General features: G+C 44.5%; 1 protein-coding gene across 4 annotated transcripts in view; it reads right to left on the bottom strand.

The window, feature by feature from the left end:
• The window catches only part of CLSTN1 (calsyntenin 1), a 75,854-nt gene extending 56,767 nt beyond the window's left edge, over nt 1-19,087 (bottom strand). For 3 of the 4 annotated variants that reach the window (XM_036090513.2, XM_036090515.2, XM_036090516.2), the window contains exon 1: nt 18,761-19,087. In XM_036090513.2, the coding sequence (XP_035946406.1) occupies nt 18,761-18,851 (91 nt within the window). In that variant the 5' untranslated portion in view covers nt 18,852-19,087. The remainder of the gene's footprint in view (nt 1-18,760) is intronic. The other variant, XM_036090514.2, reaches the window with a different exon arrangement.
• Nucleotides 19,088-24,897: the final 5,810 nt, after the last annotated feature.

The raw sequence follows: 24,897 nt of genomic DNA, 5'->3' as shown, positions 1-24,897 counted from the left end.
ACCCAGGTGTCCCTCAAATAAATAAATCTTAAAAAAAAAAAAAGATGGAGAAAAAGCATTTGACAAAATCCAACACTCCTTGGGAAAAAAACAAAAAAACAAAAAACAAAACAAAAAAACTATCAGCAAGCTAGGAATAGAAAGGAATTTCCTGGGGTGCCTGACTGGCTCACTGGATTCGGTAGAGCATACAACTCCTGATCTCAGGGTCATGAGTTCAAGCTCCACGTTGGGCGTAGAGCTTACTTAAAAATAAAATAAGAAATTAAAATAAAAAAAAAAAGAAAGGAATTTCCTCAGCTTGGTAAAGAGCATCTACAAAATACCTATAGTTAACATCATACTTAATGGTGAGAAACTTGAAGCTCTCCTGCTAAAATGAGGAATAAGACAAAAAAATGCCTTATGACTACTGCTTTTCAACATTGTCCTGGAAATCCTAGCTAATGAAATGAGACTAGAAAAGGAAATAAAAGGTCTGCAGACGGGGATGGAAGAAATAAAACCATCCTCTGTTCTCAGATGATACATGATCATCTATGTAGAAAATGTGAAAGAGGGGCGCCTGGGTGGCTCAGGTGGTTAAGCGACTGCCTTCAGCTCAGGTCATGATCCCGGGGTCCTGGGATCGAGCCCCACATCGGGCTCCCTGCTCACCAGGAAGCCTGCTTCTCCCTCTCCCACTCCCCCTGCTTGTGTTCCTTCTCACGCTGTCTCTCTCTCTCTCTCTGTCAATTAAATAAATAAATAAAATCTTAAAAAAAAAAAAAAAAAAAATGTGAAAGAATTAACAACAACAACAAAAAAACTCCTGGAAATAATAAGTGATTATAACAAGACTGCAGGATAGAAGGTTAATATGCAAAAATCAATCACTTTCCTACATACTAACAGTGAACAAACAGAACAGAATTTAAAACACATTACCATTTACATTAGCACCCAAAAAATTAAATGCTTGGGTAAAAATCTAACATATTTATGCCTAAGATCTAGATGAGGAAAAATCTAATCAAAGATATCAAAAAACAACCAAATAAATGGAGAGATATTCCATGTTCATGAAGAACACTCCATGGGGCACCTGGGTGGCTCAGTCGTTAAGCGTCTGCCTTCGGCTCAGGTCATGATCCCAGGGTCCTGGGATCGAGCCCCGCATCGGGCTCCCTGCTCGGCGGGAGGCCTGCTTCTCCCTCTCCCACTCCCCCTGCTTGTGTTACCTCTCTCACTGTGTCTCTCTCTGTCAAATAAATAAAATCTTTAAAAAAAAAAAAAAAAAAGAACACTCCATATAGTCAAGATGGCAATTCTTTCCAACTTGATCTATAGATTCAACGTAATTCCAATCAAAATCCCAGCAAGTTATATTGTGGGTATCAATAAACTGATTCTAGGGCGCCTGGGTGGCTCAGTTGGTTAAGTGACTGCCTTCGGCTCAGGTCATGATCCTGGAGTCCCTGGATCGAGTCCTGCATCGGGCTCCTTGCTTGGCAGGGAGTCTGCTTCTCCCTCTGACCCTCCCCCCTCTCATGTGCTCTCTCTCTCATTCTCTCTCTCTCAAATAAATAAAATCTTTAAAAAAAAAAAAAAAAAACTGATTCTAAAATTTATAAAGGGAGGCAAAAGACCCCGAATAGCCAACTGAATATTGAAGAAGAACAAAGATTTATACAAGGGCGCCTGGGTGGCTCAGTCGTTAAGTGTCTGCCTTCGGCTCAGGTCATGATCCCAGGGCCCTGGGATCGAGTCCCACATCGGGCTCCCTCCTTGCGGGGAAGCCTGCTTCTCCCTCTCCCACTCCCCCTGCTTACGTTCCGGCTCTCGCTATCTCTGTCTCTGTCAAATAAATAAATAAAATCTTAAAAAAAAAAAGAATAATTAAAAAAAAAGGCTTTATACAAAGCTACAGTAATCAACACAGTGTGGTATTGGTGAAGGAATAAATAGATCAACAGAACAGAATGGAGCCTAGAAGCAGATCCACATACAGTCAACTGATCTTTGACAAGGGATCAAAGGCAATACAATGGAACAAAATCTTTTCAACAAATGGTGCCAGAACAACTGGACCTTACACCCGTCACAAAAATTAAATCCAAATGGATGCAGGAGACCTAAATATGAAATGCAAAACTATAAAACTCCTGGAAGATAATGTAGGGGAAAACGCAGATGACCTTGGGCACTGTCATGACAGAGTCCATTAAAGAAAGAATTGATATATTGGACATTAAAATTGAAAAACCTCTGCTCTGTAAAAAGTAATGTCAGGAGAATGAGAAGACAAGCCACAAACTAGGAGAAAATATTTGCAAAAGATACATTTGATAAATGACTGTTATCCAAAATATACAAACAATAAGAAAACAAACACACAAACTCAACAATAAGAAAACAAACAATATGATTTTTTAAATGGGCAAAAAACCTGAACAGACACCTCATCAAAGATATACAGATGGAAAGTAAGCATATAAAAACATGTTCAACATCATATGTCATTAGGGAATTGCAAGTTAAAACAACGATACCACTACACACCTATTCGAATGGCCAAAATCCAAAACACTGATAACACCAAATGCTGAGGAGGATATGGAGCATAAGGAACTCTCATTCATTGCTGCTGGGAGCCACTTTGAAAGACAGTTTGGCAAGTTTCTTACAAAACTAATCATACTCTTAACATATGATCCAGCAATCACACCCCTTGGTATTTACCCAAACGAGTAGAAAACTTATGTCCACACAAAAACCTGCACATGGATGTTGACAGCAACCTTTTTCATAATTGCCAAAACTTGGGAGCAACCAAGCTGTCCTTTAGAGTAGGTGCATGGATAAACTGTATTCCATCCAGACAAGGATTATTCAGCACTTAAAAAAAAGGAGGGGGGGCGCCCGGGTGGCTCAGTTGGTTAAGCAGTTGCCTTCAGCTCAGGTCATGATCCTGGAGTCCCGGGATCGAGTACCGCATTGGGCTCCCTGCTCAGCAGGGAGTCTGCTTCTCCCTCTGACCCTCCCCCCCCTCATGCTCTCTCTCTCATTCTCTCTCTTAAATAAATAAATAAAATATTAAAAAAAAAAAAAAAAAGGCTATCCTCCATGAAAAGACACGGAGGAACTTTAAGTGTGTTAGTAAGCGAAAGAAGCCAAGCTGAAAAGGCTACCTACTGTATGATTCCAACTCTACGACATTCTAGAAAATGGAAAACTATGGAGACAGTAAAAAGATCAGTGGCTGAGGGGTTGGGTGGGGAAGGGAACAAACAGGTGGAGCACAGAGGATTTTTAGGGCAGTTGGCACTATTCTATATGATCCTACAGTGGTGAATACATTTGTCAAAACCCACAGGATGTACAACAAACACCAGGAGCGAACCTTAACATACACTATGGACTGGGTGATAATGATGTGTCAATGTAGGTTCTTCGATTGTAATACATGTAACACTATGGTGCGGGGTGTCAAAAGTGGGGGAAGCTGTACACGTGTGGGGAACAGGGTATATGAAAACTCTATGTACTTTCCACTCAATTTTGCTCTGAACCTAAAACTGCTCTTTTAAAAAAAAAAAGGTTCATTAATTTAAATCTGACAGGGGCACCTGGGTGGCTCAGTCAGTTAAAGCATCTGGCTTCGGCTCAGGTCATGATCCCCAGGGTCCTGGGATGGAGCCCCACACAGGGCTCTCTGCTCAGTAGGGAGCCTGCTTCTCCCTCTCCCCCTACTCGTGCTCTCTCTCACACTCGCTCACTCTTTCTCTCAAATAAATAAATAAAATCTTTAAAAAAAATTTAAATCTGGCAATGAAGGCTGCCGCCCCCCAAAATGAAAGGAGCTCCCCGATTAGATGAATCCCAGCAGACACTAGCTAACTGATGCCAGTCCTCATTGTAGAGAAAAATCACATGCCGAGAATCACTGTCAACTCTGACACTGTGATTTGGGCATAGTGTGCAAACATCTGAGATGTTTGCACAAACAAGTGCTACAGAATTAAAAATGATGTGACTTTAATACAGTGTACTTTCTCCAGACTCCACTCCAATTTCATAATCATTCCTGACTTAACTGCACATGAAATATTCCTAACTAGCCACTCAAATTTATGCTTTCTGAATATTCTTTATTACAGAAAAAAATGGGTTAAAGACTTTAGATGGGGCTCTACATATTCCTGCTTTTCATAGTATGAGCTACAAAATATCATACTGACAACAATAACAACTTCACTTGTTTATTCTTTGGTAAAATGGGCTGATTGAGCTAAACTGATTCTAAAATCCTCTCCATTTCTAGAATTCTGGCCATATAATTCAGAAACTGATTTTTTAGATAGATTAGTAGGTTTTTAGGCCAGGTTTAAAAAAGTACTTGAAGTTCTAATGCAATAATATACAAGTAACCAGAGATTACTTAAGTAGGAAAACAAATTGTCAGGTTTTATTTTTTTATTTTTTAAAGATTTTATTTATTTATTTGACACAGAGAGAGACAGTGAGAGAGGGAACACGAGCAGGGGGGAGTGGGAGAGGGAGAAGCAGGCTTCCTGTGAGCAGGGAGCCCAGTGCGGGGCTGGATCCCAGGACCCTGGGATCACAACCTGAGCCGGAGGCAGACGCTTAAGGACTGAGCCACCCAGGCGCCCCACAAATTGTCAGGTTTTAAAAAAGTAAAGGACTGGCGCTGGGGCACCTGGCTGCCTCAGTTGTAAGAGTACACGACTCTTGATCTTAGAGTTGTGAGTTTGAGCCCCATGTTGGGTCTGGAGATTATTTAAATATAAAATCTTTAAAACAATAAAAAGGGGCGCCTGGGTGGCTCAGTCGTTAAGCATCTGCCTTCAGCTCAGGTCATGATCCCAGGGTCCTGGGATCGAGCCCCGCATCGGGCTCCCTGCTCGGCAGGAGGCCTGCTTCTCCCTCTCCCACTCCCCCTGCTTGTGTTCCCTCTCTCGCTGTGTCTCTGTCAAATAAATAAATCTTTAAAAAAAAAAGGGGGGGGCGCCTGGGTGGCTCAGTCGTTAAGCATCTGCCTTCGGCTCAGGTCATGATCCCGGGGTCCTGGGATCGAGCCCCGCATTGGGCTCCCTGCTCAGCGGGCAGCCTGCTTCTCCCTCTCCCACTCCCCTTGCTTGTGTTCCCTCTCTCACTGTGTTTCTCTCTGTCAAATAAATAAAATCTTTAAAAAAATAAAAATTAAAAAAAACTAAAAAATTAAAGTAAAGGACTTTATCATAAAAGAGGGAAAAGGATTAGATTTGACCTTTGAAGAGGAAATTAGATTTATGGAATATAGTCCAACCGAGAACTAGGTCATCGGTTAACCAAGAATCCTGCCAAAACAACCAAACAACCATTCCCCACCAAGATAAACAGGACAAGTACTTATGTATAACTTATTCCAGATTCTGAGAAAACTACAAAAGATTTTTTAGGAAAAGAAAGCAAATAGCACCAGAGACTTCCTTTATTGGGGTAGTTATAAAAAGCACTTTTACAATGAAATCAGCCATTTAAAGGTCTCAAAAGGGCCATCTTATAAGGAAAAAAAAGATGGTAATTTTTTCTTTTAAGTATTGAACTTTAAAAAAAAAAAAAAGCTTGATTTTTTTCTAGATCTCATTCTAGAAATACTAATAAAGTGTATACTCCCAAAGAAAAAGTCCAAATAAATCTGATTTTAACATCTATTTTTTCACCTATTCTTGCCTTTTCCCTCATTAAAAATTTGTCCTACAGTAAAACTAAAAGGAAAACCAAAGTAATCAACCACAGGCACACGAGATCTAGATTCCTCACATACAGGGTATTGACTGCCGACCTGTAAAGGCCCCTCACTGGGTGGCAGCAAGATGTGCTGTCCATCTGCACATTCCAGGCTAGTCCACGCCTGGGCCCCAGGGCCGCACTGTCTTCTAGAACACTCAAGAAAGCAAATGACAATGTAAATAAGGAAGAGACAAGATTACAGGAATCAGTTCAATTAACTGTAATTTCTCTCTTTTTTTAAAGCAAATCCTTTGTAAGCTTTGCTTTCTACTTCATCTATTATTTAGAAGCAAATTACAGGCGACATATCCCTCAACTGTATTTTGACATCAACCACTGTTATCAGAATGTGGTTGGTCTGAGGACTCCTGGGGTCCCCAAGACCCCTTCAGGAGGGCCACAAAGCCCTCCCTTCTCCAGCTACATATCTGTGCTAGGCTAAATTTTCTTCACTGACTTCAACCAAACAACAGATAGCAAGGGGTTGAATAGAGAATCTGGCTGACTTCTCTTAAATCCACATTACAGAGATTAGCAAAAATGTAAAACAATGCCAGTCTTCTCACTAAATTGTTTTTTGTTTTGGAAAATACAGTGTGTTTCGTTAAAAATATGTTGCCCAACTATATTTCAATTTTAATATAGTAAATAATGTTATCGCTTAATGGGTTTATTACTGCTATTTTAAATAAGTTAATAAATATTTTAATAGGTTCTCAGTTTAATTTCTAAGAGTAAATATTGATCGATAAAACCCACATAAACTCTTTGAGGTCTTCAATAATTTTTTAGAGCACAGGGGTTCCTGAGACCAAACAGTCTGGAACCCTACAGGATTGTTAAATAGATCCTACTACATACATCCTTCTAATGGATATACCCACCATGCCCGGGACAAATGTTTAATTAATGACATTGAGAAAGTTACAAAACAACTTGTATAAAGTGAACTCAATTTTGTTTAAAACTCTGACTACTTAAATTTTTACAAGAGAAAAAAATCTAGAGAAATACACAAAAGGGTTAAGACTAGTGATCTCAAAGAGGCAGTATTTTAGGTCATTTTAACCTATTCTTTTTGCACTAAATCGCATTTTTCTTTTTCTACAATATGGAGGTGATAGCATTTCCCAAACTGTGTTCTATGGTACAGTGGTGTCACGGAAGAGTCCATGGTCTTTAGCTGAATGAATGTGGATTATACCTCCCCACCCCTCACCCCCAGCAATTCTTCAACACAGTCTGCTAAGGGTTCTGAGAAGTCCTACAGCGTTGACAGCATTTCCCAAACTTACGTATGACAGACCTCTTTTGCCAAATAACACCTAACCACGTAACACCCTTAGAGAAAAACTGCCTCAGAGACCATCCTAGACAATGATTTGAAGAGGGGGCCTGCAGGCATCCTTATCATCGGTACTCTTAGAAGTCACCAGGTCACCACTATTTAGAAGGGATGACCACCAGTAAACAACACGTACACATCCAATCAAGAATATTTGGGGGTTATGTAAACCACCTTTTTTACATTTGCTTTAGTAAATTAACTCTACAAGGAGTAAATTTAATTTGTATACATTCTGGAACTTGGACAATCCAAGCAATGGTTTTATTTTATTTTATTTTTTATTTATTTTTTATTTTTATTTTTTTTTAAGATTTTATTTGAGAGAGAGTGACAGCAAGAGAGGGAACACAAGCAGGGGGAGTGGGAGAGGGAGAAGTAGGCTTACTGCGTAGTAGGGAGCCTGATGCGGGGCTCGATCCCAGGACCCTGGGATCATGACCTGAGCCGAAGGCAGACGCTTATTATAGACTGAGCCACCCAGGTGCCCCTAAGCAATGGTTTTAAATGGCAATTCTTAAGTAAAATCTTCTTTGATGAAAGTACATGTGACCGTAAGTCATTCCTTTAAATGATGGACATGAGTAAGCATTCTCTACAGGGGGTGACCAGCACACACAGGCAGTTCATGTAGTAGACACAGCTATTGGCAGAAAGCCCTCGGCACCCATCCTGCGCAAACCCCCCCACAGGCTTCAGCCACCCCTGTAGTGTTGCCACCTGGTCACCAGGGGGCCTGCTGGCCCACATCTCCCCGCTTCCGCTTTCTTCCTCTTCAAGATCACAATGAACGGGTCGCTTTCCCACCCGTCCCTCTCAGGGGCCAGGTCACTTAGAAGTCACCCTCTTCAGTCCCAGTGTGAGCCAAGCGTGACTGATCACAGCTAATGCTCCCCACAAAATCTTTTAAAGACACTCTACTACTTCAAGCCCTACTTACCATATTTTTTTTAGAAGAATATGAACCTTTTTATTCATCACCTACTTTTAACAATTGTTAACATTTTGATATATTTGATTATTTTTTGTTGAAATATTTTAAAATAAATCACAGATATTATGATATTTAGCACTTCATCTCTGGTTTATAAAATTAATACTGTAATAGTGTGCATGCTGTGTTTTACTATAAATTTGCCTGGTTTCCACCTGTGTTATGGGTTAAATGGGTTTCTGACGATCACTTTTAGAGCTTAAAGGGTTTATAACAATGTTTCCAAGGGAAAATGCAATTGAGTTCTAACCTGAATTCCTAATAGGTAGATACACCTGGGAATCAGAAACGGGCCCCAGGAAGCAACACATCATCAAGTCAAAGCTCGGCTAACAGCTGAACGAGAAGACCACCCAACTGCCCGGAGCTGAGGTGGTCAAGGAGCTCGTACCCAGGCATCTAACTAACTTTTGTTGGCCACTGCTGAGGGGGTGGCGGCCCCGTCACCGCCCACTGCACCAGCCTGCCTCAGTTTGCCTGCCTGTACTTGAATTTCCCAAAGATAAGAAGGTACAGTCAGGACTGCTCTGTTCCAAGTCGAGGCTTCTGCCCCAAATCCCTATCTGCTCTCCTACACCACCGAGCTGAGTTTCCAGATAACACCGGAACTTCAGGAAACCCTTCTAGCATTCCTCCTTCAGTCCCAAACCATCAAAGCCTGGTCCAAGTGGCCCACATTTGCTTTCTCACTGCCCCTGGTTCCACTCTGTCCATCAGCACTGAAAACCACATAAATACACACTTAATAGGAAGAGAAAAAATGCAACAAATACATACTTGCCTTATGCGTTACTTTTTTAAAGTAGTGGTAAAAACCTCAAGCCTTTCAAGAATACTCAAAGAACAATTCTAGAAAAAGTGGGGTTAATAAATTTTATCAAATGAATAAGCAAATATATACTAATCACTGGCATTGATGACCTATCTAAAACATTTCATCAAATAAATATTAACGTTGCAGTTGTTATTAATTAAAGTCACCATCAGGGGAAAAGGGAGACTATGTTATGAAAATATCCCACCGGTACATGTTCCTCCAGGTTTAAAAATGACCGATCTCATATAAAGAAAAAAAATTTAAGTCATTTTCTCTTCTGGGCTGTGAATGTTTGGAAGATGCTTATTAGTTGCTTCTCTTAATTAAACGAGCGGTTTCTTACACTCGGGCATGGACTTTTTAAACCCTTGCCAAATGAAAATGCTTCATTCAGGAATCATGGGCAGATATTAATGGATATCTTACAAACAACTCAGAAGCAAGCTCAAAAACACTGCCAATTCAGGGCTTTATAATACAGGCTGGGGATTATCAAGGTACCCCATTATCACAGCACTAGTAACAGGTGTTCCCATACCGAGAACGGCCCCTGCCCACCTTTTAATCCCTGTGGGGTTCCTATAATAACTGCAGCCCAAGTGAGTGGGGCCTGGGAAGAAAATTCAATACAAGCCAGTGCATTTCGCTACTTACTAGCTACTCTGATGAATGTTTGAAAAGCGTGGCAAAAAAAGATGAGGGGTTATCCAAGAATTTTAATTATTTCTATTGTCCTTGTTACCGATTCCATAAGTAATAGGAAACTGGCATGAACTAGTCAAGGCATTTTATTTTTTTTTAAGATTTTATTTATTTGACAGAGAGAGACACAGCAAGAGAGGGAACACAAGCAGGGGGAGTGGGAGAGGGAGATGCAGGCTTCCCGCTGATCAGGGAGCCCAAGGCGGGGCTCAATCCCAGGACCCTGGGATCATGACCTGAGCTGAAGGCAGATGCTTAACGACTGAGCCACCCAGGCGCCCTAGTCAAGGCATTTGAAAAGTAAACATCATCTGCTGATGCAAAGGCTTTAATCCCCCAAATCAAAAGCAACCTTATTCCTCAATTAGCTTCTACCTCTGATTTGCTGACACTATTGTAAGCTGAGTATACTCTGTCCTTTGCTAGGTGCTGAGGAGAGAAGAGTGAACACCCCCCACCCTAAGGCCATCAGTCTTGCCACGAGGAGGGGGGCATCAGGGGAAGGTGCCGCTGAGGAAGGCAGGGCATAAACTGGTTCATCTGAGCAGGTCCAGAGGAGCAAGGGCTCTGGTGAAAATGCTAGGGCCAGGCCAACGTTCCGACTATTAATACCCTGCCATGTAAGTCTATCAATACTCAAGACAATTTTCTAGGTTTGCTGGGCCCCATGCTTGGTTTAATGCTCTTCGTCATCTTGAAATTATTAATAATTTTTGAGCAAAGGGGCCTGCACTTTGATCTTGCACCTGGCCCCACATATTATGCAGCTGGTCCTCTCAATATTCATCATTAACTACATCTAAAATATGTAAAATTAAATGTGACTGGATTCTGCATTTCAGACGTAATAAATTATGTTCTTTAAAAGCCACTTAATAGACAACTTCATACAAATCATTTTCAAGTTTTACATATCTTCAATTTAAGTTTATGACAATCAATTTTTTTCTTGGTGATCCTTAAAATGAAAGTATTGTATTATACAAGAAAAAAATTTTAAGTATTAGGAAGAGCTCAGAATGTCTTTGTTACACCTTAAATAGGTCTTAACCAAAGATGGCATTCATATTCACTGAGTTTTAAAATTCACTTTGAATCGGAAGACATACATTTTTCTAAGTATTTTATACTATGATTAAAGATTGGATAAATAACAAATCGTTACTTAAGAATAAAATCAAAGGACGAGCCAAAATAATTCACTGTAAAAAAACACACTTTTTAGCCAATTAGCGGAACAAAAATGTAACGAATGAAGAAACGTCATATTCTAAACTAGTTGTTTAAGCATTCTAGCATTTCGGGGGCACCTGGCTGGCTCAGTCAGGTAAGTGTCCAATTCTTGGTTTCGGCTCAGGTCATGATCTCAGGGTCCTGGGATTGAGCCCTGCATCAGGCTCCGCACTAGGCGAGGAGTCTGCTTGTCCCTTTCCCTCTGCTCGCTGGCTCTCTCTCTCTCTGTCTCCGGAATAAATAAATAAAATCTTTAAGAAAAAAAAAAGAATTCTAGCATTTCATCCATTTCCTTTCAAAAAGTTAAACCCTGCTCCTGGAGCTGAGGTTCACTCTGCTTGTCCCCCAACCAGAGAGTCTGCACCTTATGAGCCCATTCCTCATCACGGCCAGAAATCAGAGCCTGGGGTTGGATGCAGGCTGCAAACGGTCTCAGCCTTTCTTAAAGTGAGAGGTGGTAAAAACAAAACAGCTGCAGGGCTGGATGAGGCAAAGATTTGAAGGACTGGTAAGCTTCAGACCTAAGGAAAGCCAACTCAAGTCTCAGTGTTTTTCCAGGAAAGTGTTGCTTTTTGTGCTAGCAGGTGCCCAGGCTGAATGATCAAATGTCAGGGGAGTGTGAAGAAATATCTGTTTTTACAAGGAAGGCTACTTAGGTGTAGAGGGCAGAACTTACGACATTGGAAATGATACAGGAGAAGATGGTGGAGGAAGGGGCTGGTTGGATGAAACACCAATTTATCCCTAGAGCAGGAAAACATCAGCAACTTAAAACCCTTGTAAGAAAACGCAGACAACCATGAAATATGTATCTGATTAGAAAAAAGCTCCCAGGGGGCACCTGGGTGGCTCAGTCGTTAAGGGTCTGCCTTCGGCTCAGGTCATGATCCCAGGGTCCTGGGACTGAGCCCCGCATCGGGCTCCCTGCTCACCAGGAAGCCTGCTTCTCCCTCTCCCACTCCCCCTGCTTGTGTTCTCTCTCTCACTGTCTCTCTCTCTGTCAAATAAATAAATAAAATCTTAAAAAAAAAAAAAAATAGGAAAAAGCTCCCAGAAGCAATTACAGAGGTCAAGAGCAAGTGTAAGTGGTGCAGCCACTCTGGGAAATGCTTCTGCAGGTCCCCCAACATGTTAAACAGTGACCATGCAACTCAGCAATTCCACTCTTGGGTGTACACCCCAGAGAACTGAAAATATGTGTGCACACAAAGCCTGCACACAAATGGGCAGAGCAGGATTATTCACAGTAGCCACAAAGTGGAAAACCACCCAAATGTCCACCGAGTGACGAACACATCAACAAAATGTGGTCTATCCATATAAAGAAATAGTGTCTTAGTCTATTTGGGCTGCCAAAACAAAATACCAGACTGGGTGACTTATGAACAACAGAAATTTATTTCTCACAGATCCGGAGACTGGGAAGTCCAAGATCAAGGTGCCCACATGTTTGAGTTCTGGTGAGATCCCTCTTCTGGTTTGCAGCTGGCCATGTTCTCGCTGTGTCTTTACTTGGTGGAAGGGACTAGGGAGGTCTCTGGGTTCTCTTTTATAAGGGAACTCATGCCTCATGAGGACTCTACCCTCAGACCCTAATCCCCTCTCAAAAGCCCCATCTCCAAATACCATGATATTGGGGATTTGGTTTCAACATACGAATCTTGGAGGGACACAGACCTATGGCAAATATTATTCAGCCATAAAAAGGAATGAAGTTCTGATACACGTTACAACATAGATGAACCTTTAAAACATCAAATGAAAGAAGCCAGTCACAAACAGATCACATACAGTAGGATTCCACTGATACGAAATGCCCAGAACAGGCAAATCCATAGAGAAAGGAAGTAGATTGGTGGTTGCCAAGAGCTGGGGAAAGGGGAAATCAGAGTGACAGTTAAGGGCTCAGGAGCTCCTCTTTGGGGTGATGAAAATGTTCTGAAATGAGGACGCCTGGCTGGCCCAGTCAGTAGAGCATGTACCTCTTGATCTCAGGGTCGTGAATTCAAGCCCCACACTGGATGCAGAACTTACTTAAAAAAAAAAAAAAACTATTAGGGATGCCTGGCTGGCTCAGCCAGTAAAGCATGCGATTCTTGATCTCAGGGTTGTAAGTTCGAGCCCCACACTGGGCACAGAGCTCTGTCAGCTAATCAAACAATTCTTGATTTCAGCTCAAGTCATGATCTCAGGGTCATGAGATTGAGCCCTGCGCTGGGCATGGAGCCTGCTTAAGACTCTCTCTCTCCCTCTCCCTCTGCCCCTCCCTGCCCCCCGCCCCCGGCACCCCCTGCTCATGCATGCTCTCTCTTAAAAAAAAAAAAGTTAAAAAAAATAAAATTTTTATGGGCTCCTGGGTGGCTCAGTTGGTTAAGCAGCTGCCTTCGGCTCAGGTCATGATCTCAGGGTCCTGGGATCGAGCCCCACATCAGGCTCCTTGCTCAGTGGGGAGTCTGCTTCTCCCTCTCCCTCTGCTGCTCCCCTGCTTGTGCTCTCTTACTTGTGCACTCTCTCTCTAATAAATAAAATCTTTAAAAAATAAAAAATAAAAACTTTAATAATAAAATCTTTAAAACCCAGAATCTTAAAAAAAAAAAAAAAACTTTAAAAAAAGGGGATGAAGAGGGGACTTGGGGGGCACAGTCAGTTGAGCGCCTGACTCTTGGTTTCAGCTCAGGCTGTGATCTTGGGGTCCTGGGACTGAGCCCTGCATCGGGATCTGCACTCAGTGGGGAATCTGCTTGAGATTCTCTCTCTCTGTCTCTCCCCTCCACTGCTCACCCCCCACACACACACACACACACGAGCATGCACACTCTCTCTCTCTCAAATAAATCTTTAATAAATGAGGGGATGAAGGAAAAGAGAGTCTTCTTTTGCCCTAAACAATGAGTTTAAGAAAGTACAGATCAGGGGCACCTGGGTGGCTCAGTCGTTAAGTGTCTGCCTTCGGCTCAGGTCATGATCCCAGGCTCCTGGGATCGAGCCCCGCATCGGGCTCCCTGCTTGGCGGGAAGCCTGCTTCTCCCTCTCCCACTCCCCCTGCTTGTGTTTCCTCTCTCGCTGTGTCTCTCTCTGTCAAATAAATAAATAAAAATCTAAAAAAAAGAAAGTACAGATCAAGGTAGACTTGAAAAGTAGCAGATTCTAAAGTTCTTATCACAAGAGAATCAGCCTGGTCCAAAACAGATGGCTGAAAGATAATATTCATGCCTGACCTCCGGTAAAAAAGGAAAACACGATTCCTCCTTTACTCTGGCACCACCTACTTCTTACTGGGGTTCTGGAATAGATGTGTTTTATAGCTTTTTAAGATGTTCTCAATTCAGTTACTTTGAAGTAAATGAATTTTCATCTAAAACTTTAAAAATGAAAAAGCCTTGGCAACACATCTTGTGAAAAACTTTAACAATGATATCCTACAGCTAAATGAGAAAATGAACAAAAATACGCCTAAAACACAGAGAAGAAAGGACCTATCAAATCGGGGACAAACAAATGCAGTATCCCCATTCCTAGATGGTGGTGGCCCTAAGAAAGGATGGCCACAGCACATCATCAGCTCACAGGAGGCAAGGGAATGTCGTCAGTTTGAGGGTTCCCATCTCTGGCTTTTGCACAGTCTCTACTAATATCAAAATGTTGTTTTTATACAGTGCTAGAACACAACGCCGCGTAAATCATTTCCCCCAATCTTGAATCCCTATTTCTGAAGCTCTACCAAACTCTGCATTTTGTAACAAATCAATTATCTTAAATTCCATTTATAAAAGACACAACATATCTTCAAATACCTCTGCTCTTACCAAATCAAGACCACAGAAAAAGATATATTTTTTTTAAAGCATAATGATCTTAAACCTCAATTAACCAGAGTAAGTTAGAAACAGACTCTTGGTGATTTTCAGGATAATCAGACCTCCGATTTTGTTTCAACTCTTATAAATGAAAACTTTACCCTTGCCCCTGAAATTATATTTTACTGCCTTAGGAAGCAATAATAAAAATAACTCAATCTTGGGGCGCCTGGGTGCCTCAGTCTGCCTTCGGCTCAGGTCATGATCCCAGGGTCCTGGGATCCAAGCCCCGCATCGAGCCTGCTTCTCCCTCTCCCTCTGCTGCTCCCCCTGCTTGTGCTCTCTCTCTCTGTGTCAAATAAATCATCTTTAAAAAAAATAAAATAAAAAATCACTCAATCATTTTTAAAAATGTCTTAAAACTTTAACATCCTCACATTAAACATTAAGAGATGGTTTAATAAACTCAGCCAAGTCCTGAAACCAGTATCATGGAATTACAGCATTTTCTAACTTGAATGCAAAAATGTTTTATTTCATTAAAATTTCATTTATGGGCCATATTCTTCATATCTAAAACTGAAATATTAATTGCTTTTTTTCGTTTAAAAATCAAATAGTACCGACACAGATAATGTATGATATGAACTTCTAAAACTTCCTTTTGCAAAAGAATTCCTATGAAACTGCTTGGTTTTATGCTTTTCCGCCTAAAAGGGGTCTGCAGCCAGAAGATGAACTCTAGTTAACTGAAGGTTCCAGTTAACTGAGTTAGAGCTCTTAAACTGGAGTACGTTCAGAATTATTAATATTTTATCATCTGGGGTGCCTGAGTGGCTCAGTCAGGTAAGCGTCTGCCTTCAGCTCAGGTCATGATCCCAGGGTCCCGGGATAGAGCTCAGCAGGGAGCCTGCTTCTCCCTCTCTCTCTCCCTCTGCCGCTTCCCTCTGCTCGTACTCTCTCTCTCTCCGTCAAATAAAATAAAATCTAAAAAAAAAATTAATAAAAAAATTATTTTTAAAAATCTATCTTATTTCTTTAGTAGTTATAGGTCTCCTATTTGAAATAAATGACATTTATTCCCAGCAATACAACTGTTAGATTAAGTATAATATTGAAGTCTGTATTCTAAAGACTTTTCCTCAAAGTTACTTCTGAAAAACAAGGTAACAAATTAAGAAACCACTTTCCAAAAAAGCAGAGAACTACAGTATTTTTAAAAATTAGACTCAGAGGCACCTGGGTGGCTCAGATGGTTAAGCGTCTGCCTTCAGCTCAAGTCATGATCCCAGGGTCCTGGGATGGAGTCCCACATGGGGTTCCTTGCTCAGCAGGGAGCCTGCTTCTCCCTCTGCCTGCCGCTCCGCCTGACTGTACTCTCCCTCTCTCTCTCTCTCAGGCAAATAAGTAAATAAAATCTTAAAAAAAAAAAAAAATTAGACTCAGAGTGGTAGCCACAAAGCTACAGCCTTCAAAAGCTGCTACAGATTTTTATGGTCTAATATCCCCAACACTGCAATCAAAGATCCTTGAAAAATTATCTACTAATGAATTTCTATATCATAATGCAGAATTTAGGTTTGTTTTATAGTCTGTAATGCCTTTTTCAGTATATAACATTTATCTGTCAGATGAAAATTAGGACATAAAAATACTATGCTGTCGAAACTGAGATAAGAGTTGTCCAGGATTCACATGCGAACAAAACAGACCAAACACCTTTCCATCTCGGGGCCTCTGTCCTAGTGAGGGGAGACAGACAATAAACAGAATAAGGCTGTTTGAATGGGATCAAGTGCTATGGAAAGAAGGAAAGTAAGGCAGGGAAGGGAGGATTCAGGGGATCAGAGAGAGATGAAATTTCACAGAGGATGGTGAAGGGAGGCCTCACTGAGAAGTCTGTGTGCAAACAAACAGGACAATAACAATGAAAATGATTTATTTGGCTTTGAAATGCAGTCCGTGCTCGCATTTAAAAAAAAAAAAAAAAATATATATATATATATATATATATATATTCATAAGCTTTCTATATGCTCCATTTCAATTTACTATTTCCTGATCATTGACTGACTGGAGAGAAAGCAGGAAGCGTAGGGCATGCCAAGGATATGCCTAATATTTTGATTTATTCGATGTTTTTTAAGAACGACAGCTACAAATTAAAGTGAAATTCGGAGTTCTCTATTAAACAACTAATTAATAGTCAACATGCAATTTATATTACAAAACCTAACATTCTCTCCAGCAATCTATATGTGATATTTATCCCATTAATAATTATTAGAGGTAGAGTATGGCCAGCAGTTCATGTCGTACTGTCTTAGAGCAATAAAAAAAATCAGAATATTAGTTGAAATGATCACCTTTTAAAATGAGCCCACAGCAAGTGTCTCTACAAATTGCGTATTTACATATAAAATCCACTTGTAACCCCTCAAAATGAAATCATTTTATTAGCATTTCTTGTAATATTCACAAGACATTTTCTACCTTGCAGGCTGGGGAAAAGAAAAAAAAAAGCAACAGAATAACTGATGTTTAAACTGTGCTTTTATTTTGAACACTAATTATTCTTAAATACTACAAATGCACCAAGAAAAGCTTAGAAAGTCAGCAAAACACATCTTTCACATAAGAGTTCTGTTAGTCCACCACAATGAAGATATTTGATAGCTGAAATTTATATTTGTTGAATAACCCAAGTAATTCAATAATGAATAGCAAATGGAGGTGAATGGACAAACAAGAAAATACGGATTTTAACAAGAAATGTTATCACTGACTAAACTAAATATATCTGAACTATTCCCAAAATACTCAATCCAAGCACATATTTCTGTGAAATGTGTGGGTTTTCCCCAAGAGAAGCAGAACTTTGACATTTTCTCTTGGATATATTAGACTTTCAGACCTCCATTCCACATCTGGAAAGAACATTTCAAACTCAGCTTGATGTAACTTTTAAAAATCAAACTGAGAGCGATTAGATACTTAGTGACTGAGACTTGACTATGACAGTCAACAGAATGTTAGAAATGAAGTATTCAAAGTTTATCAGCCCCAATGTGAAGAAAGGAACGCGGAACAAAAGACGCATTTGCCTCTTCTGCCCTTTAATTTGTGAACACCATACTTAACTCCGTCTGTCATGCCAAGGAAGAGAAAATGAGGATTTTTTAAAAGCTTGCTAATACGAAATATGACCGTTTCATTTAGACTTCCATCAGCTCTCCCCTCCGATTTTTTATTAAAAATAAAAAATCAAAAGAACAGATCCAAGTCCTCTATAGACTACACCTAGATTACTTTGCTCCAAGGCCAAGGAAAATGTTTACGATTCCAAGATCCATTCGGAAGCAAGTATCTGCAATGCGTAAGCTTTTCGTTGGCAAGATCAGTCAATATCAGAAAGCGTGTACTGTTTAAAAGGTTAAGTGGATGAAGGTTAAAACAACAACAAAACAATTCACTAAGAAATATTTTTTTTTTGCCAAGTAACCGTACAATAATGTCGGCCCTGAGGAATCAGAGAGGTTTCCGTTGAGGGTATGTAAGCCCCTGAACGATCTAAATCACCGTCAGAAAAACCGCACCGAGGTGTCGGCAGCGGAGGAGACGCAGATCTCTAACGCGGGGTGAGACCGCGATCGTAAACCTCATGACAATTTCACCTTTGGATGAAACGTGGGTGGGGAGCGAGAAGTTTCAGCTTCTGCTCGTTTGAAAACAGACAAGATCTAAAAGGGGCGAGGATGCGGTGTCCGCGGTGCAGCAGCAGAGAACCGGGGTCCTTGGAAAGGGATGCGGAGGAGTGGGCTCTTATGTAAGCACACGCCAAAAACTGTGCGTGCACCCCCAGCCTGATGCACATCTGAGCACACAACACACGTACACGGCCTCTCACCGGGGGGCACCCCCGCCTGCAGGCGCTGCGGAGGAAGGGGGACCGACCCCTGGGCCCTTCTGCACGTCCCCGCCAGCCCCGCGCGGCCGCCAACCGGGGGTCCGGCGCCCCGCCTGGGGACGGAGCCCGGCTTCCCCGGCCCCCCGCGCCCGCCCCGACTCCCCCGGCCCCGCCCCGGCCCGCCGCTTACCTCGCGAGGCCCAGACCCCGCCGCCGCTCAGCAGCCCGGCCAGCAGCAGCCAGGCGGCCGGGGCCAGCGCGGGCGCAGGGCGGCGCAGCATCGCTCCGGCTCCCGGCGCCGCGGCCGGCCCGAGGCGGGAGCGGCAGGCACGAGCGCGGGGCGCCGAGCAGGGCTCTCGCGGCCCGGAGCCGGCTGCTTCGCGCCGCGGCGAGTCCGGGGTACGACGAGCCGCCGCCGCGACGCTGGGCCGCGCGCTCGGGCCGCGGGCGCCCTCCCCTCCGCCGAGGTAGCGCTTGGCTGGAGGCGGCGGCAGCAACTAAGATGGCGGCGGCGCGCTCTCTCGAGTCCGGCGAGGGTACCGGCGGGGGCGGGGTGGCGGCGGGAGGGGCGCGCGCGCGCGCGCGCGGGAGGGGCGGGGTGGCGGCGGGAGGGGGCGCGCGCACGAGGGAGAGGTGGAGAGGGGCGCGCGCGGGGGGGGGGGAGGGCGGGGGCGGGGCGCGCGCCTCGGATCGCCGGCGGAGTCCGGAGCGCGCGCCCGCGGGGCCGCGCCTGGGGTACCTCCCGAGCGGCGGCGAGATGTCTGGGGGCTGCACCCCCTGCCCCCGCTGCGGCCGAGAGCATCAGCCCCTCATCCCCACGCGCGCCCCCGGGCTCCGGAGCCAAGCGCGGTACCCTGGGGCCGGCGCCGGCCTTTCAGCCCTTCGCAGCCCCAGCCCCGCGGAGTGCAGACCCCGCTGGAGGGTGCAGCCGGGGCCCCTGAGGGCCAACACGTTGGGCCACTTCGGGCAAGGCACGTCGCCTCCCAGAGTCTTGGTGTCCTCTGCTGCCAAGTGGAAGTGATGACAGGGAGCCTGCGGGGTCGTGAAAGGTTTTCAAGGAGATGGAGGTCAGCGAAACGCACTTTGTAAACAGTCAGGGACCGCGCAGCACGTGCTGCCGTGGTTCCGCCCTGGGAGGGGGCATTAGCTGCCCCAGGGAGTCCGTCCGGAATTTGTAAATGCAGATCCCTTCGTCTGCTGGAGAAATCTGTGATGGCTGTTTAAAGACGGCTTGTGCGTGCCCTTTCTAGATGATCTGAGTGTGATGCCGGTGGTCCCTTAGAAATGCAGAGATCCAACTGGATAAAGAAGGGTTGGGGGGGGGGCTTGAGTCCTCCCCTTCTGTCCTGGTTCCCCCACCTTCCCTCGGCCCCTGGGACCACCCCACGCTAGAGGAAAGGACTGGCACAGTCATGGATGGGCCCCTCTGCCAGGCACTGTGAGACATTATTGGCCCCATTTTGCAGATGAGGGAACAAAGACTGAAAGGCAAAATGACATCCCCAGTTGTGACAACTACAGTGAAAAGAACACTCAGCCGTCAAGGCCAGGGAGGTGACGTTAGGAAGACCCGAAGAGCAAAAGCTAAATAACAGTAAAATGTGAATTATTCTAGACGGTGCTACAAGAGCTCTGGAAGGTGATTGGAACACTGTGATTGTCATAGCCGTGAAAGCTAAGAGGGTCCGGCAGGCCGGTGGGCTTTGTGGAGGCCAGCTTGGGGTGGGGTTCAGGAGGGGGGCCCCTTTGGAGGCTGGGAGAAGTAGGAGGAGAGCGGAGGATTTATTTAGCAGGGTAGTGGGTGAAGAGCCCACAAAGTAAATTCAGGCCAGAGTGTGAGGTGCCTTCGTGGCCAGATGATGCTCCGGGCCACAGGAAGACCTTGAACAGCGGTGAACAGAGGCCTCATGTGACCTGATGGGAGTTTCAAAGCATCCTGTAATGGAATATGCTCCTCCCTGTCCTTTGTCCCTCGAAGGCATCCTCTAGCAAAGCCTGCAGATTCCATCTCTCCTTCCCCTGCCACCCCCTTCCCTGGGTCCAAGAGGACTGGACTCCCCTTGGATGGACCCCTCCCGAGGTACCTACCTGGCCCCTACCATCTCCAGGCCTCACAGCTGCACTCCTTTCAGCCAGCACTGCAGAGTCATCCTCTCCGAGCTTACCCCCCCCCCCCCCCGGCTCCTGCTAGCTCCTTGTTGCCACTTTATCTGGTCCAGACAGCTCTGCCAGGCTTCCCACCCCTCAACCTCGGGCCCCACCCAGCTGACCTCAGGACCTACTCTCTCAACAAAGTCTGTGCTCAAGTTCATTTCTGCCCAGGGCCAGCATTATGTAGCACATCCTCCCTCACCTTTGCTCGGAGTCAGACCTGGGCTATCTCCTGCAGGAAGTCCTCCTGACCGTCAGGCCGGCCCAAACCAGGCAGTCCAGGACTGATAATCTGCTACTTTGTGCCATTGACTAAGTAACCCGTGTGTGTCTTTTTCTGCTCCCCACTGTGTTCTAGTGGAAAGGACCCAGACAGTACAGTCAGAGGCACCAGACAGGAACTCTGGCTGCTTCTACTATGAATGATCTCAACAAGTCACGGAACTTCGAGTCTCTTTCCTCACCTGTCAAATGGGATAGCAATAGCTATTTCCTGGAGTTGTCAGAATTAAATGAGATGATGCAATGAAAGTGCCTCACAGAGCCTAGTACGTAGTAGGTCTAAACACATAGGAACTTCTTTTTTTTCCCTCGGGGAGCTTCTGAGCTGCTTGTGTCTGCTAAACATACAGTAGGCACTCAATAAATACTCAGCGATGAACTCAATGAATGCCTGTATTCATTTTTGTATTGTGGAGATCACACCTCAGAGGATAAAAAACATACCCTGTAGGTTTCCAGGGACCTTTGAAATTTACAAAACATAAAGTCAGAAAGGTATAAATCTCAGAACTATGTCTTGAGTCAATAAGCTGATGCCAAGAGGGAAAATGTAATGTATTCAGTTCTATTAGAAACACAAACAAAAGCTCTTTGGTGTCTGGAATCCTGATCCCTTTATCTTCTTACCCTCACTGTCCCTTAAAGAAACAAAGAGGTAGATCAAAAAGGTTCAGCGGCAGGTGGGCAGACAGACGGCCGGTGAGCTCAGTGCAACCTGCGCACGCTGAGATTTTGCCCGCACGAGAGTTCGTCCAGCTGCAGGGCTCAGCTTGAGTGTCTTGGAAGCCAGGGAAACCAGTGAACTCAGTTTCCGGTCTGCCTGACAATAGCCTTGGCCATATTGGCACTTTTCAAAGGTCTCCACGTGATGGATTAGTTAATCCTCAAAATGGCCCTGAGATGGGGATCGATCCAGCCTTAACAGTTAGCAGAGAGGGGCCTCTCCTGAGCTGAGCCAGCCGCTGAGAGAGCAGCACCAGGGGGTCCCAGAGCAGTGGGAAATGAGGCAGCACCCCAGGTGTGTCCTAGTCAGGGTCAGACATGGGAGGATAAGGAGCAGGCTTTGATAACCAGGCCGAGGAAGACTTGAGCTTTTGAGCATATAGTCAACCCATCTGTGTGACAGGTAGAAGAACACAGAATTTCCAGGGTGCTGCATCTTTTGTAATGATTCCTGCTAGTAACAACAGTCTCCACTAAGCTCTTTACCAGGGACATTTCATTTATGCCTCCAGCAACCTTTCCAGAAGGTACTTTTGTGCTAGATGAGGAAAATGTAACATTTGATAAAGAGCCCATTGTTAGAAAGCAGGACACCTGGGATTCAATTTCATGTAGGTCTGATCCCCAAACAATGCCTCAGCCCCTATGTGAAATGACACAACCAATACCAAAGGGGGAGAAAAAAGCCCTGTGCAGGATCCCGCAGCGTGGAGTCATCAGCCTGGGCCACCAGAGTCAGAGGTGGGGCCCTGCCACCTGGCAGCTCTTCTGAAGCCATGGGAGGCATTCTCATCCAGCCTGGGTTTCTCACCAAGACAGTCATTCCCAGGTCCAGAGTTGCCGAGAGGAGGAAACATGGTCGCATGCAGGAATACCCTTTGCCAGGAAGCTGAACCCCTGTCGGGTGGCGTGTTAGGACTGTTAGCAACAGTGTGCCCTAGGCCAGTGTTGGTGGGACTGAGCTAGAGGGAGTAAGCACCCCTTGTGGCCACTGTGAATGATATGCTTGGAAGTTGACCCACTTTAAGGAAGCAGCAGAATGCGGCTGTGGGAATCTTGATGAGAGCCGCCAATCAAATGCCCCCAAAATACTAAAACCACAACCCCCAGCATCACCACTAGGGTCCCCCTGCAGCCCCCGAAGGTTTAAGATCTGGCCCTGTCTCTGCCTTCTGGTGGCCTGGTCAGGTGTCTCCATGGCTGTAAGAAGGGATAGTTAATGAGGGGCAAAAGCAGCAGAGACTCCAGTTGCCCCCCACACACACACCGGGCTCAAACGCATCTCTATCCATTTCCTTTCCTTTTGCAGAATTTCCATTTAATTTTGTTTTACGGCCATATTAAAGAGTTACAAGGCTCCAAAGGCAAATCCGGAAAACGAGGTGCTCGGAAAAGTCTGATTCCATTCGTGTGTGCTCCTCCCTGTCCCTTCCTGCCCTTAAAATTACCGTTCTGTCTGGTTTTGGCTTATCCTTCCACTGTGGGTTTTTAAAATACAAGCAAGGATGCTAATATAGTACTCTCCCCTTTCTTAGATGAAAAGAAGCATATCACATCCACATCTTGCTTTTTTTTTTATTAATAAAATATCCTGGAGATGGCTCCATCTCAGGATCCCTTTCAGAGCTGCATTGCACTCTCTTGTGCGGTGTGATACTCTGATATAATAAGAAATAGATGGTTGGTCTTCATCTCCAATTCCTAGCACAGAGCTGCTAAATCCCTTGGAATTTCCTGGGTGAGAGGAGCATCTTTTGTTGTAATGAGGGAACTCTAGGCAGGCTCCCGGATGGCTCCTGGTTGGGTGCTGGTCACCAGAATAACCAAGCCATGATTAGAAGCTTGGAACTTTCAGCCCCCTCCCCACCAAATTTGGGGAGGGGGGGGTGGAGATCAAATTAGTGATCAATCATGCCAATGTGATGAAGCCGCTCCAAAATCCCTCAACTACAGGATGCAGAGAGCTTCTGGGTTGGTGAACACATCCACGTGCCGGGACGGTGGTGCACCCTAACTCCACAGGGACACTCGTTCCTGCGCTCGGGACCCTTCCACACCTTGCCCAATGTACTCCTCATCTGGCTGTTCACTTGTTTTCTTTATAATAGTCTTCATAATAAACTGGTAAATGTAAGTAAAGCATTTCCCTGAGTTTTGAGAGCCCTTATGGCAAAATATTGAACCTGAGGACGGGGTCATGGGAATCCCTGGAAAGGTAGCCAAGTTAGACAGAAGGGGAGGTCACCTGGGGACCCACTACTTGCAGTTGGCACCTGAAGTGGGGGCAGTGGGGGCGCCTGGGTGGCTCAGTCGGTTGGGCATCTGCCTTTGGCTCAGGTCATGATCCCAGGGTCCTGGGATTGAGTCCCACATCAGGCTCCCTGCTCAACAGGGAGCCTGCTTCTCCCTCTGCCTCGTCCCTCTGCTTGTGTTCTCTTTCTCTCAAATAAATAAATAAAATCTTTAAAAAAATAAACAGGAAATAAATTTTTTTTTAAAAAATGAAGTGGGGGCAGTTGGTGTCCACAGAGAATCAGAGAATTGCCTGGTGTGGAAAACCTACACATCTGGTGTCAGAAGTGTGACATACACACCATGTTTGTACATCTGACATGCATACATATAATGTTTTCCTTCATGTGGACGTACCGGAATTGACTGAATCAGTCCTCTATTGATGACTATTTCTCCCACACTGATGGGCTGTTTCCAATCTCTTGCTTTTACAAAGAGAGCTGCAGTGAGCCTTTTTGTGTTTCTTTTTTTTTTTTTTTTTTTTTTGAGCCTTTTTGTGTTTCTTGCTAATAGTGTGGTTTCTACGTCCTGGATAAGGCACTTCATCTCTCCAATCTCAGTATCTCATCTGTAAAACAGAGATAAGTCAGTGCCTGCTTCCCTGGGCAGGGCGGGGGTGGTAGTGAGGAATAGATGAGCCAACACACAAGTCTCTATCATTATTGTTCATTACCGTCATGGCTCAGAGCTTCGTGCCTCTCTGGCAGTGGCAGAGACCCTGACTTAGGAAGAGACATCCCTGTGGTCTCCAGGGAGTCAGGTTGAGGCCTGACGGTTTGTTTCAGACTCCCTTTAAAGCTCTCTATGGCTCTCCATTTGCAAAGGAAGCAGGCATTCCCACGCAGGCAACATCAGCCATCACTAGCTATTGAGAAT

This window comes from Halichoerus grypus, chromosome 5, assembly GCF_964656455.1.
Source record: "Halichoerus grypus chromosome 5, mHalGry1.hap1.1, whole genome shotgun sequence".
In the NCBI taxonomy this organism is placed as follows: Eukaryota; Metazoa; Chordata; class Mammalia; order Carnivora; family Phocidae; genus Halichoerus; species Halichoerus grypus.
The sequence above is the reverse complement of the archived record's forward strand: the minus strand, read 5'-3'. Positions and strand labels throughout refer to the sequence as shown.